The sequence below is a fragment of the Chiloscyllium punctatum genome, chromosome 23 (genome assembly GCF_047496795.1).
Source record: "Chiloscyllium punctatum isolate Juve2018m chromosome 23, sChiPun1.3, whole genome shotgun sequence".
In the NCBI taxonomy this organism is placed as follows: Eukaryota; Metazoa; Chordata; class Chondrichthyes; order Orectolobiformes; family Hemiscylliidae; genus Chiloscyllium; species Chiloscyllium punctatum.
In genome coordinates this window covers 50,731,257-50,744,385 of record NC_092761.1, presented here as the reverse complement: position 1 = coordinate 50,744,385, position 13,129 = coordinate 50,731,257, and the positions used below count along the sequence as shown (strand labels likewise).

Below are 13,129 nucleotides of genomic sequence, written 5' to 3'. Positions count from 1 at the left end.
TGCAACCATCTCCACGGCCTACAAGTACATCTTAAACCACAAAATTTAGACCTACCTTTGATGCTCCGTACTTACAATAGCCTCTACAAACAATTCTCCCTCCAGATTCTCCACTCAACCCTCTATGCAGTGTACCGGCACCTCCATTCCCTCTCCTCATCCCCCAGCTCAAGGCCTCTCTTTCCCAAACTTGTAGAGGCCCTCTACGTCTTCTACATCAAATGCAGAATCCACAAACCTAACAAATGTTGTGTTTTGTTTCGTATCTGACATTAAAAAAATCACCTGAAGCTCCTGAGGTTGCCTGGTTTGCTGTGTTCTTCTGGCCTCCTGCTTATCTACAGGAAAGAACTGTTCAACTTGAGAGTGCAGAGAAGATTTACAAGGATGTCCCTGGGATTGGAGAGTTTGAACCAATAGTGACACACTAAATGGACTAGGGCTATTTTCCCATGAGGATTGGAGGCTGAGGGGAGAGCTCACAAAGGTTTATAAAAGCATGATGGGCATTGATATGGTGAATATCCCAGACTAGGGGAGTGCAAAACTAGACACCATAGGTTTAAAGTGAGAGGGAAAAGATATAACAGGTCCTAAGGGGCAATTATTTCACACAGAGGGTGGTATGTGTATGTAACGAGCTGCCAGAGGAATCATAGAATCCCTACAGTATGGAAACAGGCCATCAAGCCCAACAAGTCCACACTGACCCTCTGAACAGTAACCCAGACCCATTCCCCTACTTTTACCGCTGACTAATGCACCTAACCTACGTACCCCTGAACTCTATGGGCAATTTAACACGGCCAATTCACCTAACCTGCACATCTTTGGATTGTTAGAGGAAACCAGAGCACCTGCAGGAAACCCACATTGACACATGGAGAACATGTAAGCTCCACTCAGACTGAGGTGGGAATTGAAGCCAGGTCCTTGGTGCTGTGAGGCAGCAGCGCGAACCACTGAGCCATCATTCCACCCAGGAACTAGTGGTGGCAGGTACAGTTATAAGATGGAGAGGAATTTGTTAAGTGTATATAAGAAAATTTTCTGATTCAATATGTGGATGTACCTACTAGAGTAGGTACAAAACTTGACCTACTCTTGGGAAATAAGGCAGGGCAGGTGGCTGAGGTATCAGTGGGGGAGCACTTTGGGGCCAGTGACCATAATTCAATTAGATTTAAAATAGTGATGGTAAAAGAAGACTAGATCTAAAAGTTGAATTTTAAATTGTAGAAATGCCAATTTTGATGTTATTAGGCCATAACTTTCAAAAGCTGAATGGAGGCAGAAGCTCGCAGGTAAAGGGACAGCTGGAAAATGGGAAGCCTTCAGAAATGAAAGAACAAGAATCCAGAAAAAGTATATTCCTGTTACAGTGAAAGGAAAGGCTGGTAGGTAAAGGAAATGCTGGATGACTAAAGAATTTGAGGGTTTGGTTAAGAAAAAGAAGGAAGCATATGTCAGGTATAGATCGAGTGAATCCTTAGAAGAGTATAAAGGCAATAGGAGTATACTTAATAGGAAAATCAGGAGGGCAAAAAGGGGACAGGAGCTAGCTTTGGCAAATAGAATTAAGGAGATTCCAAAGGGATGTTACAAACACATTAAGGACAAAAAGGTATCTAGGGAATGAATAGGGCCCCTCAAAGATCAGCAAGGTAGCCTTTGTGTGGAGCCGCAGAAAATGGGGGAGATACTAAACGATAATTTTGCATCAGTATTTACTGTGGAAAAGGACATGGAAGACATAGATGGTGACATCCTGAAAAATGTCCATATTACAGAGGAGGAAGTGCTGGATGTCTTGAAATGCATAAAGGTGGATAAATCCCCAAGACCTGATCAGGTGTACCCCAGAACTCTGTGGGAAGCTGGGGAAGTGATTTCCGGGCCTCTTGCTGAGATATTTGTATCATCGATAGTCACAGGTGAGGTGCTAGAAAACTGGAGGTGCCACTAACGTGGTGCCACTATTTAAGAATGGTGGTGGGGTCAACCTGGGAACTTTCAATCAGTGAGCCTGACATCGGTGGTGGGCAAATTGTTGGAAGGAATCCTGAGGGACAGGATGTACATGTATTTGGAAAGGCAAGGACTGATTAGGGATAGTCAACATGGCTTTGTGTGTGGGAAATCATGTCTCACAAACTTGGTTGAGTTTTTTGAGGAAGTGACAAAGAGGATTGATGAGGGCAGAGCGGCAGATGTGATCTATATGGATTTCAGTAAAGCGTTCGACAAGGTTCCCCATGGGAGACTGGTTAGCAAGGTTAGATCTCATGGAATACAGAGGGAACTGGCTCAAAGGTACAACTCAGAGGGTGGTGATGGAGGGTTGTTTTTCAGACTTGAGGCCTGTGACCAGTGGAGTGCCAACAAGGATCGGTGCTGGGTCCTCTACTTTTCATCATTTACATAAATGATTTGAATGCGAGCATAAGAGGTATAGTAGTAAGTTTGCAGATGGCACCAAAATTGGAGGTGTAGTGGACAGCGAAGAAGGTTAAAATCTTCTAGGAGAAAGTGAGGACTGCAGATGCTGGAGATCAGAGCTGAAAATGTGTTGCTGGAAAAGCGCAGCAGGTCAGGCAGCATCCAAGGAGCAGGACAAGATGCGTTTTGGGCAAGAGCCCTTCTTCAGGAATGAGGAAAGTGTGCCAAGCAAGCTAAGATAAAAGGTAGGGAGGAGGGACTTGGGGGAGCGGCGTTGGAAATGCGATAGGTGGAAGGAGGTTAGCGAGTCTGTTTGAGAACGTGGCTGAAGAGCTTCTGGGCAGAGGAGATGACCTGGGGTGTGCAGTGAGAGAAGGACTCACTGAAATCCTTGTAGAGGGAGGAAGAAAGCTTCTTCAAGGAAGGCATCCTTGCAAGAGGATTCGCAGTAAGTTAAAATCTTCTAGGAGAAAGTGAGGACTGCAGATGCTGGAGATCAGAGCTGAAAATGTGTTGCTGGAAAAGCGCAGCAGGTCAGGCAGCATCCAAGGAGCAGGAGAATCGACTGTATCGGTGCTGCCTTGTGCTCCCACGGGGAGGTTGAACAGTTCATCCACTTTACCAATACCTTCCACCCCAACCTCAAATTTACCTTGACCATCTCAGACTCCTCCCTCCCCTTCCTAGACCTCTCCATTTCTATCTCGGGTGACCGAATCAACTCGGACATTTACTATAAACCTACCGACTCCCAGAGCTACCTAGACTACACCTCCTCCCACCCTGGCCCCTGTAAAAACGCCATCCTATATTCCCAATTCCTTTGTCTCCGCCACATCTTGCTCCCAGGAGGACCAGTTCCAATACCGTACAACCCAGATGCCCTCCTTCTTCAAAGACCACAATTTCCCCCCAGACGTGATCGACAATGCTCCCCAACGCATCTCCTCCACTTCCCGCTCCTCCGCCCTTTAGCCCCGCCCCTCCAATCGCCACCAGGACAGAACCCCAGTGGTCCTCACCGACCATCCCACCAACTTCCATATACACTGTATCATCCGTCGTCATTTCTGCCACCTCCAAACGGACCCCACCACCAAGGATATATTTCCCTCCCTTCCCCTATCAATGTTCCGAAAAGACCACTCCCTCCGTGACTCCCTCGTCAGGTCCCCACCAACCCAACCTCCACTCCTGGCACCTTCCCCTGCAACTGCAAGAAATGCAAAACTTGCGCCCACACCTCCCTCCTCACTTCCCTCCAAGGACCCAAGGGATCCTTCCATATCCGCCACAAATTCACCTGCACCTCCACACACATCATTTACTGCATCCGCTGCACACGATGTGGCCTCCTCTATATTGGGGAGACAGGCCACCTACTTGCGGAACGTTTCAGAGAACACCTCTGGGACACCCGGACCAACCAACCCAACCACCCCATGGCTCAAACTTCAACTCCCCCTCCCACTCCACCAAGGACATGCAGGTCCTTGGACTTCTCCATCGCCAGACCATAGCAACACGACGGCTGGAGGAAGAGCGCCTCATCTTCCGCCTAGGAACCCTCCAACCACAAGGGATAAACTCAGATTTCTCCAGTTTCCTCATTGCCCCTCCCCCCACCTTGTCTCAGTCCCAACCCTTGAACTCAGCAGCACCTTCCTAACCTACAATCTTCTTCCTGTCCTCTCCGCCCCCACCCCCACTCCGGCCTATCACCCTCACCTTAACCTCCTTCCACCTATCGCATTTCCAACACCCCTCCCCTAAGTCCCTCCTCCCTACCTTTTATCTTAGCCTGCTTGGCACACTTTCCTCATTCCTGAAGGGCTCATGCCCGAAACGTCGATTCTCCTGCTCCTTGGATGCTGCCTGACCTGCTGCGCTTTTCCAGCAACACATTTTCAGGGAAGTAGGTTACCTTAGATTACAACAGGATCTTGATCAGATGGGCCAATGGGCTGAGAAGTGGCAGATGGAGTTTAACTCAGATAAATGTGAGGTGTTGCATTTTGGGAAAGCAAATCTTTGCAGAACTTATACACTTAATGGTAAGGTCCTAGGGACTGTTCCTGAAATTTGGAGTGCAGGTTCATGGCTTCTTGAAAGTGGAGTCACAGGTAGATAGGATAGTGAAGAAAGCGTTTAGTATGCTTGCCTTTATTGGTCAGAGTACTGAGTACTGGAGTTGGGAGGTCATGTTGTGGCTGTACAGGACATTGGTTAAGCCACTGTTGGAATATTATGAGCAATTCTGATCACCTTCCTATCAGAAAGATGTTGTGGAACTTGAAAGGGTTTAGAAAAGATTTGCAAGGAATTTGCCATGGTTGAAGGATTTGAGCTAAAGGGAGAGGCTGAAAATCACACAATATTAGGCTATAGTTCAACAGGTTTAATTGGAAGCACTAGCTTTCTGAGCACTGCTCCTTCATCAGGTGTTTGTCCAACCATCTGATGAAGGAGCAGCACTCCGAAAGCTAGTGCTTCCAATTAAACCTGTCGGAGTATAACCTGTTGTTGTGTGATGTTTAACCTTTGAATAGATAAGCTGGCCCCACCTTGATAATGTAATTCTGGGATTTACATATTTAAAAAACCTAAACCACCATATCCCATTCTAAAAGATGAAAGACTTAATCTAAATTTGTTTAAGAACTATAACCTGGTGTTATGTGATTTTTAACTAAAATTGTTTAATGACACTGTAACCCTTTTGCTGTAAGTTCTGTGCTGAATGGTTATGTTCCACAACCATCTGATGAAGACGCAGTGCCTCGAAAGCTCGTTGTGTGATTTTTAACGTTGTACACTCCAGTCCAACACTGGTACCTCCAAATCATAGCCCAGGTCACAGCAGGATTCAGTAATGATGCAGAGCAACGTACTGGGCTTTATTTGCTGAGCCATAAATCTGAAGAGGGAGATGGAGATGGAGATGGGGATGGAATAGGGATGGTCCTTGCTCACTCCAATCTTCCCTGTCCTCCACCTCCTCAGCTAAGGTCAGTCCTTTCCCCCTATAGCTCTGTCCTTTTTTAATGCTGTGCCTGGTTTGTGGACATGAGCATTGCAAACTTTTTGCATGACACAACGATGTATAGGGGTTGGAATTAAATGCATTCAAGTGAATGTGTTTCTCCCCACCAAAAAGAAATCGTGGTTTGCATGAACTGAGCAGTGTCAAGAGGCTTTTTACATAATCGGAAGTGATTTTTCACCTCAGTACACCTTTCAGGGTACTATACAAACCAGTGATCTTGGCGGCAACATCTGTCCAACGACAAAAGGATGATTTTGCAATCATATCCCAAGGATACAGTCAAACAGCACTGAGACAGGCTCCTTCGGCCTAAACTGGTCCATGCCAACCAAAACATTAACCCCATTTCCCTGCACTTGGCCCACATCCTTCTAATCCTTTCTTATCCATGTATTTGTTCAAATGCCTTTTAAATGTTATTAATGTACCACCTTAACCACTTCTGCTGGCAGCTTATTCCATATGCATACCACCCTCTGTGTAAATAAAGTGGCCCCTCAAGTTACTTTTAATTCTTTCTCTTTTAACCTTAAACTGATGCCCGCTAATCCTTGATTCCCCAAATCTGAGAAAAAGACTAAGTGCATTCATCCTATCAATGCCTCTCATGATCTTATACACTTTGATAAAATCCCCCTCATTTTCCTATGCTCTAAAGAAAAATGTCCTAGATTGTCCAACCTCTCCTCATAACTCAAACCCTTTCTTCCACACTCTTTCCAGTTTAAAAAACATCCTTCCTATAGCAAGGTGACCAAAACTGAACACAATACTCCAAGCACAGCCTCTCCAATATCCTGTACAACTGCAACACAACTTCCCATACTATACTCAATGTCCTGACGGATGAAAGCCAGTGTGCCAAAAGCCTTTTTCACTCCACTGTCTACCTGTGACTCTACTTTCAGAGAACCATGAACCGGTCCCTCTGTTCCACTACATTATTTAAGGCCCTACCATTCACCATAAAACTCCTGTATTGACTTGACTTTCCAAAGTGAAAGACCTCATACTTATCTATATTAAGCTCCATTTCCCATTTCTTGGTCCACTTCCCCAGCTGATCAAGGTCCTGCTGCAATTTCTGAGAACTTTCCCCACTGTTCACAATACAGCATGAATTAGTGTCATCTGCAAACTTACTAATCATGCCTTGTACATTCTAATCCAAAACATTGATAGAGATAACAAACAGCAATGGGCCCAGCACCGACCACTGAGGCACTCCACAAGTCACAGGCCTCCAATCTAACAAACATCCTCACACTATTACCCTCTGCTTCCTGTGTATCCAATTTGCCAGCTCACAGGTTTGAATGTGTTCATGATAAGCTCTTTAACCCCAAAAACAATTGCTATGGATCATTTTTAGATTGGATTTCATAACAAAGTTTGTGGAAACATGCTACCACCTATTTTTAAAAGAAAACAAAACTTAATAATAAATCTCTGATGATTGACCTGCAATTTTAAGGCAAGGGTGCTGTGAGCAACTTTAGATTGTAACTTGCACCTTACTCGGCTCAGGAGCCAAATAGTAGTGCTCTAAAATGAATTGTGAAAATGAGGAACTGATGTCTCATTCACAGATTGGCACATTGAGCACAAAAAGGGCAGGAATGCCAAAGTGTTAGTGTTGCACAGAGAAACAAATACTCACTTTCTTTGAGGATTCCAGAAGCAGCTGAATTCAGGAGAACAAACAGAATCACAAGAGGTAACATCATGATGAGTCTGGAGTGACCCACACATTACTTCCTATCCTCTGATATTGTTCTTTAATTCACAGAACTGACAAATCACATTGCAGCTTTGGAGCACTGGGCCATTGCCAGACTGGGATATATTCTGAGAACTCACATATCAATGCCTGGTGCAAAATTCCCAGAGGATAAGAAATAGGTCAGATCACATTTGTGCTTTTCCACCTTCCTCTCTCCCGTCACCCACCCTTTTGGAGCCCAATCCTCCCCATTTCTGTCAGCATTTGCTGCCTCACCATCGTTTTCTTGTTGCCTTTCTCTCAAGCACTCAGTTTACCTTTGAGAGAACAGTGGCAAGCAAGAAACAGTGAAGAAGCTATTAAACTGCAAATATCATTAAAAGGTCTTTTACCTGTACAATGCAAAAGTACTTCATTGATTTGGGAAGCATTTGGGACATCTTGAGGTCTGGAAAGACAATGTAGGAATTCAAATATTTATCAAACATTCAATGCTTTCTTGTATTGTACTGGTATTGTCTGGCACAAGTGGTATTTGCCACTTCCTAGCCCATGCTTGGTTGTTGTCCATGTCTCACTTCAGTGCTGTTATCCCACTTCGCCAGTACACTATTTCCTCTGGACTCTCATACTCTTACTGTGGTTAAAGACTGTGAGATATAGGTAAAGCAGTGTTACTTCTGCAAGCATAATTGCTTATGCAAGGTAATGAATTAACACCAGTGTATAATTGTTTCAGCTAAGAATGAGAACTGTGTGAAGAAAATACATAATTGCTTTTACATTAGTTAAAATGTGCATAAGGAAATACATAATTGCTGTTACATTAGTGTATACAAGAATGAAATGTGCCTGCAAACAATGGAAGATATAACAAACAGATAAGGTGCAAAGAACAAGGTGCTCAGCCCTTGACCTTGTCCAACAGGTACGAGATTCTTGCTCCCTGTTCGGATGAGGAAAAGGGCTCTGGACAGGATGAGCCAACTGACTAAGGCACCATGGTGCAGCAGGCCATTCAAGAGGGGGGAGTTAATAGACAAGTAGTGGTTATAGCGGATTCTATAATTAGGGGGACAGATAGTATCCTTTGCAAGCCGGATCGGGAGTCTCGCATGGTGTGTTGCCTGCCCAGTGCCAGGGTGCGGGACATCTCCGACCGGCTTGAAAGGATATTGGAGCGGGAGGGGGAGGATCCAGTTGTTGTGGTCCACGTTGGTACTAACAACATAGGCAAGACTAGGGTGGAGGACCTGTTTGGGGATTACGAGGCACTAGGCAGGAAATTGAAGCTCAGGTCCTCAAGGGTCATAATCTCCGGATTACTACCCGAGCCATGTGCCAATTGGCATAGGGACAAGAAAATTAGGCAAGTAAACACGTGGCTAAGGGATTGGTGTGGGAAAGAGGGATTCCACTTCATGGGGCATTGGCATCAGTTTTGGAACAGGGGGGATCTGTACCGTTGGGACGGTCTCCACCTGAACCAATCAGGTACCAATGTTCTAGCGAAGAGGATAAATAGGGTGGTCAGTAGGACTTTAAACTTCTGAGTTGGGGGGAAGGGAAAGTGAAAGCAACAGGGAGTATGGCGTTAAATGGAAAAACAAGCAGCAGGATAGCATGTGTCCAGGCGGATTTAAAATTGAGGCAGTCTGGGAATGCAGAAAAAAGCAAGGATAACTTAGGACATAATATGACTTCCAATATTTCTAATGTTAAGAAAGTTAGCATTAAGGCGCTTTACCTGAATCCGCGTAGCATTCATAACAAAGCAGATGAACTAATGGCACAGATTATAGTGAATGATTATGATGTGGTAGGCATCACAGAGACTTGGTTACGGGGGATCAGGATTGGCAGTTAAACCTCCAAGGATTTTCAACTTATCGAAAAGACAGGGAGGTCGGCAGAGGGGGGTGGGGTTGCCTTGTCAGTTAAGAACAATATTAAATCTATGGCACTGAATGACATAGCGTCAGTCTGTGTGGGTGGAATTGAGGAACCACAAAGGCAAAAAAACCATAATTGGAGTTGTGTACAGACCTCCTAACAGTGGTCAGGACCAGGGACGCAACATGTACCAGGAAATAGAGAAGGCATGTCAGAAAGGCAAGGTTACATTGATCATGGGAGACTTCAATATGCAGGTGGACTGGGTAAATAATGTTGCCAGTGGATCCAAAGAAAGGGAATTCATGGAATGCTTACAGGATGGCTTTTTGGAACAGCTTGTCATGGAGCCCACAAGGGAGCAGGCTATTCTGGACCTAGTGCTTTGCAATGAACCAGACTTTATAAAAGATCTTAAAGTAAGGGAACCCTTAGGAAGCAGCGATCATAATATGGTAGAGTTCAGTCTGGAGTTTGAAAGAGAGAAGGCAAAATCGGATGTAATGGTGTCATAGTTAAATAAAGGTAATTATGAGGGCATGAGAGAGGAACTGACAAAAATAGACTGGAAGCAGAGGCTTGCGGGGAAGACAGTAGAGCAAAAATGGCAGGAGTTTGTGGGTATAATTAATGACACTGTACAGAGGTTCATCCCCAAGAAAAGAAAGATTATCCAGGCAGGGATTAGACAGCCATGGTTGACAAAGGAAGTCAGGAAATGTATTAAAGAAAAAGAGAGATCCAATAAAGTGGCCAAGAGCAGTGGGAAATCAGAAGATTGGTAAGGCTACAAAAACAAACAGAGGATAACAAAGAGAGTAATAAGAAAGGAGAGGATCAAATATGAAGGTAGGCTAGTCAGTAATATTAGAAACAATAGTAAAAGTTTCTTTCAAAACATAAGAAACAAATGACAGACAAAAGTAGACATTGGGCCACTTCAAACTGATGCTGGAAGCCTAGTGATGGGAGATAAGGAAATAGCAGGAGAACTTAACAAGTACTTTGCGTCAGTTTTCACAGTGGAAGACAGGAGTAATATCCCAACAATTAAAGGGAGTCAGGAGGCTGAGTTGAGTATGGTTGTCATTACAAAAGAGATAGTGCTAGAAAAGCTAAAAAGTCTTAAAATTGATAAATCTCCTGGCCCGGATGGGTTACATCCTAGAGTTCTGAGAGAGGTGGCTGAGGAAATAGCGGAGGCATTGGTTGAGATCTTTCAAGAGTCACTGGAGTCACGGAAAGTCCCGGATGATTGGAAGATCGTGGTTGTAACCCCATTGTTCAAGAAAGGATCAAGACAAAAGATGGAAAATTATAGGCCAATTAGCCTAACCTCGGTTGTTGGTAAAATTCTAGAATCCATCATTAAGGATGAGGTTTCTAAATTCTTAGAAGAGCAGAGTCTGATTAGAACAAGTCAACATGGATTTACTAAGGGGAGGTCATGCCTGACAAACCTGTTGGTATTCTTTGAAGAGGCGACAAGTAGGTTAGACCAGGGAAACCCAGTGGATGTGGTCTATCTAGACTTCCAAAAGGCCTTTGATAAGGTGCCACACGGGAGGCTGCTGAGCAAGGTGAGGGCCCATGGTGTTTGAGGTGAGCTACTGGGATGGATTGAGGCTTGGCTGTCTGACAGAAGGCAGAGAGTTGGGATAAAAGGTTCTTTTTCAGAATGGCAGCCAGTGATGAGCAGTGTCCCGCAGGGTTCAGTGTTGGGGCCACAGCTGTTCGCATTATATATTAATGATCTGGATGAAGGGACTGGGGCATTCTAGCAAAGTTTGCCGATGATACGAAGATAGGTGGACAGGCAGGTAGTACTGAGGAAGTGGGGAGGCTGCAGAAGGATCTAGACAGTTTGGGAGAGTGGTCCAGGAAATGGCTGATGGAATTCAACGTGAACAAATGCGAGGTCTTGCACTTTGGCAAAAAGAATAAAAGCAAAGACTACTTTCTAAACGGTGAGAAAATTCGTAAAGCCAAAGTACAAAGGGATCTGGGAGTGCTAGTCGAGGATTCTCTAAAGGTCAACATGCAGGTTGAGTCTGTGATTAAGAAAGCGAATGCGATGTTGTCATTTATCTCAAGAGGGTTGGAATATAAAAACACCATTGTGTTACTGAGACTTTATAAAGCTCTGGTTAGGCCCCATTTGGAGTACTGTGTCCAGTTTGGTCCCCACACCTCAGGAAGGACATACTGGCACTGGAACGTGTCCAGCGGAGATTCACACGGATGATCCCTGGAATGGTAGGTCTAACATATGAGGAACGGCTGAGGATCTTGGGATTGTATTCATTGGAGTTTAGAAGATTAAGGGGAGACTTAATAGAGACGTACAAGATAATACATGGCTTGGAAAGGGTGGATGCTAGGAAATTGTTTCCGTTAGACGAGGAGACTAGGACCCGTGGACACAGCCTTAGAATTAGAGGGGGTAAATTCAGAACAGAAATGCGGAGACATTTCTTCAGCCAGAGAGTGGTGGGCCTATGGAATTCATTGCCGCAGAGTGCAGTGGAGGCCGGGATGCTAAATGTCTTCAAGGCAGAGATTGATAGATTCTTGTTGTCTCAGGGAATTAAGGGCTACGGGGAGAATGCGGGTAAGTGGAGTTGAAGTGCCCAGCAGCCATGATTGAATGGCGGAGTGGACTCGATGGGCCAAATGGCCTTATTTCCACTCCTATGTCTTATGGTCTTATGGTCTTAACATTGAGTTATGCCAACTCGGCAAATTGCCCTCATGTAGGTACTGAAATGAGCCAAGTTAGTTACAAATAAGGGACAGGGTAAATAAGAATAAGGGTCGCCCGGCTTGGAGTAGGGGGAGAAGCGCAGCTAGGCAGGGGCAGAAAATAATAAGGAATTTTGATAGGTTTGAAGGCCAATGAGATAAACAGGGAAGTACCAAAAGAGACTCAATTAAACTGTATAAATTGTGGAGTAATTTTTGGATCGGGGTGCCTACTTATTCGACACCCGTCTTGCAAGAACATTTCAATAAAATTCACTGTTTCAGAATTTGACTCGGACTGAAATTTATTACATTGTGAACTCTGTTTCTCACAATTTGGGCGGTGTCTGGGGTGTCCATCATCACCAGCAGGGTAGTCACCGTTGACAGATGGGAAGACACGTCCCGTTCCTTTTAGAACAGTCCCGTGTTCCTCGGCGGTGGGTTCCCCATTCTGGTTGACTGATCAAGATCTGATTAGAGTCTATCTAGACCAGGCAAAAGGTTGTAAGTAGACACAGGGAGACATTGAGCCAGGCAACTCCGTGCATGGACCAAGGCAGGAAATTGACTTTTAAGCACTGCCTTGGTGGCTGGGATTGAGTTTTCGTAGTTAATAAGGGACTAACAAAGGAACTCAATATAGGCTGTGCTGAGGGTAAAAAAAAGCCTCCAGGAAAAAAAATAAAATGCAAATGGGAGGGGGGGGGGGGGCGTTGGGGGGGGGGGAGGGGGGAGGTGGGGTGGGTGCAGTCCCTGACAACATACCTCCAGAAAGTCTGTTGGGCAGGATGTTGTGGAATTGGAAAAATAATACTTGTACAAGGGGAAAAGATGGGAAAAAGATGATTAAATATTGTTGCTTTGTACGGACTAAGGAATCCATTCTTAGTCCTGCCGTCTTCTGGCCAAAGCACAGGTTGGACGAAGACTGTGTTTGTAAATATTTGAATTTATATGTCAACGGAAAACAGCCTTACAATCAGGAGGGATCAGATTATGCTTCGTGTCAGAAGGGCTAGTAGCTGAAGGGCTATTGAGGGTACACTTCGTAACTAAATCGTGGCCAGACATCCAGAAAAAGATTCAAAGATAGAGGGGTGGAGTGAGAAGCCTCTAGAGGAGTTAGAACATAGAACATAGAACATAGAAGAATACAGCGCAGTACAGGCCCTTCGGCCCTCGATGTTGCGCCGATCAAAGCCCACCTAACCTACACTAACTCACTATCCTCCATATACCTATCCAATGCCCGCTTAAATACCCATAAAGAGGGAGAGTCCACT

At 44.9% G+C, this 13,129-nt stretch overlaps 1 protein-coding gene across 1 annotated transcript in view; it reads right to left on the bottom strand.

The window, feature by feature from the left end:
- The window catches only part of endou (endonuclease, polyU-specific), a 56,545-nt gene extending 53,038 nt beyond the window's left edge, over nt 1–3,507 (bottom strand). Inside the window, 1 exon segment of the mRNA XM_072592904.1 lies at nt 3,462–3,507. Coding sequence (XP_072449005.1) covers nt 3,462–3,507 — 46 coding nt within the window.
- Nucleotides 3,508–13,129: the final 9,622 nt, after the last annotated feature.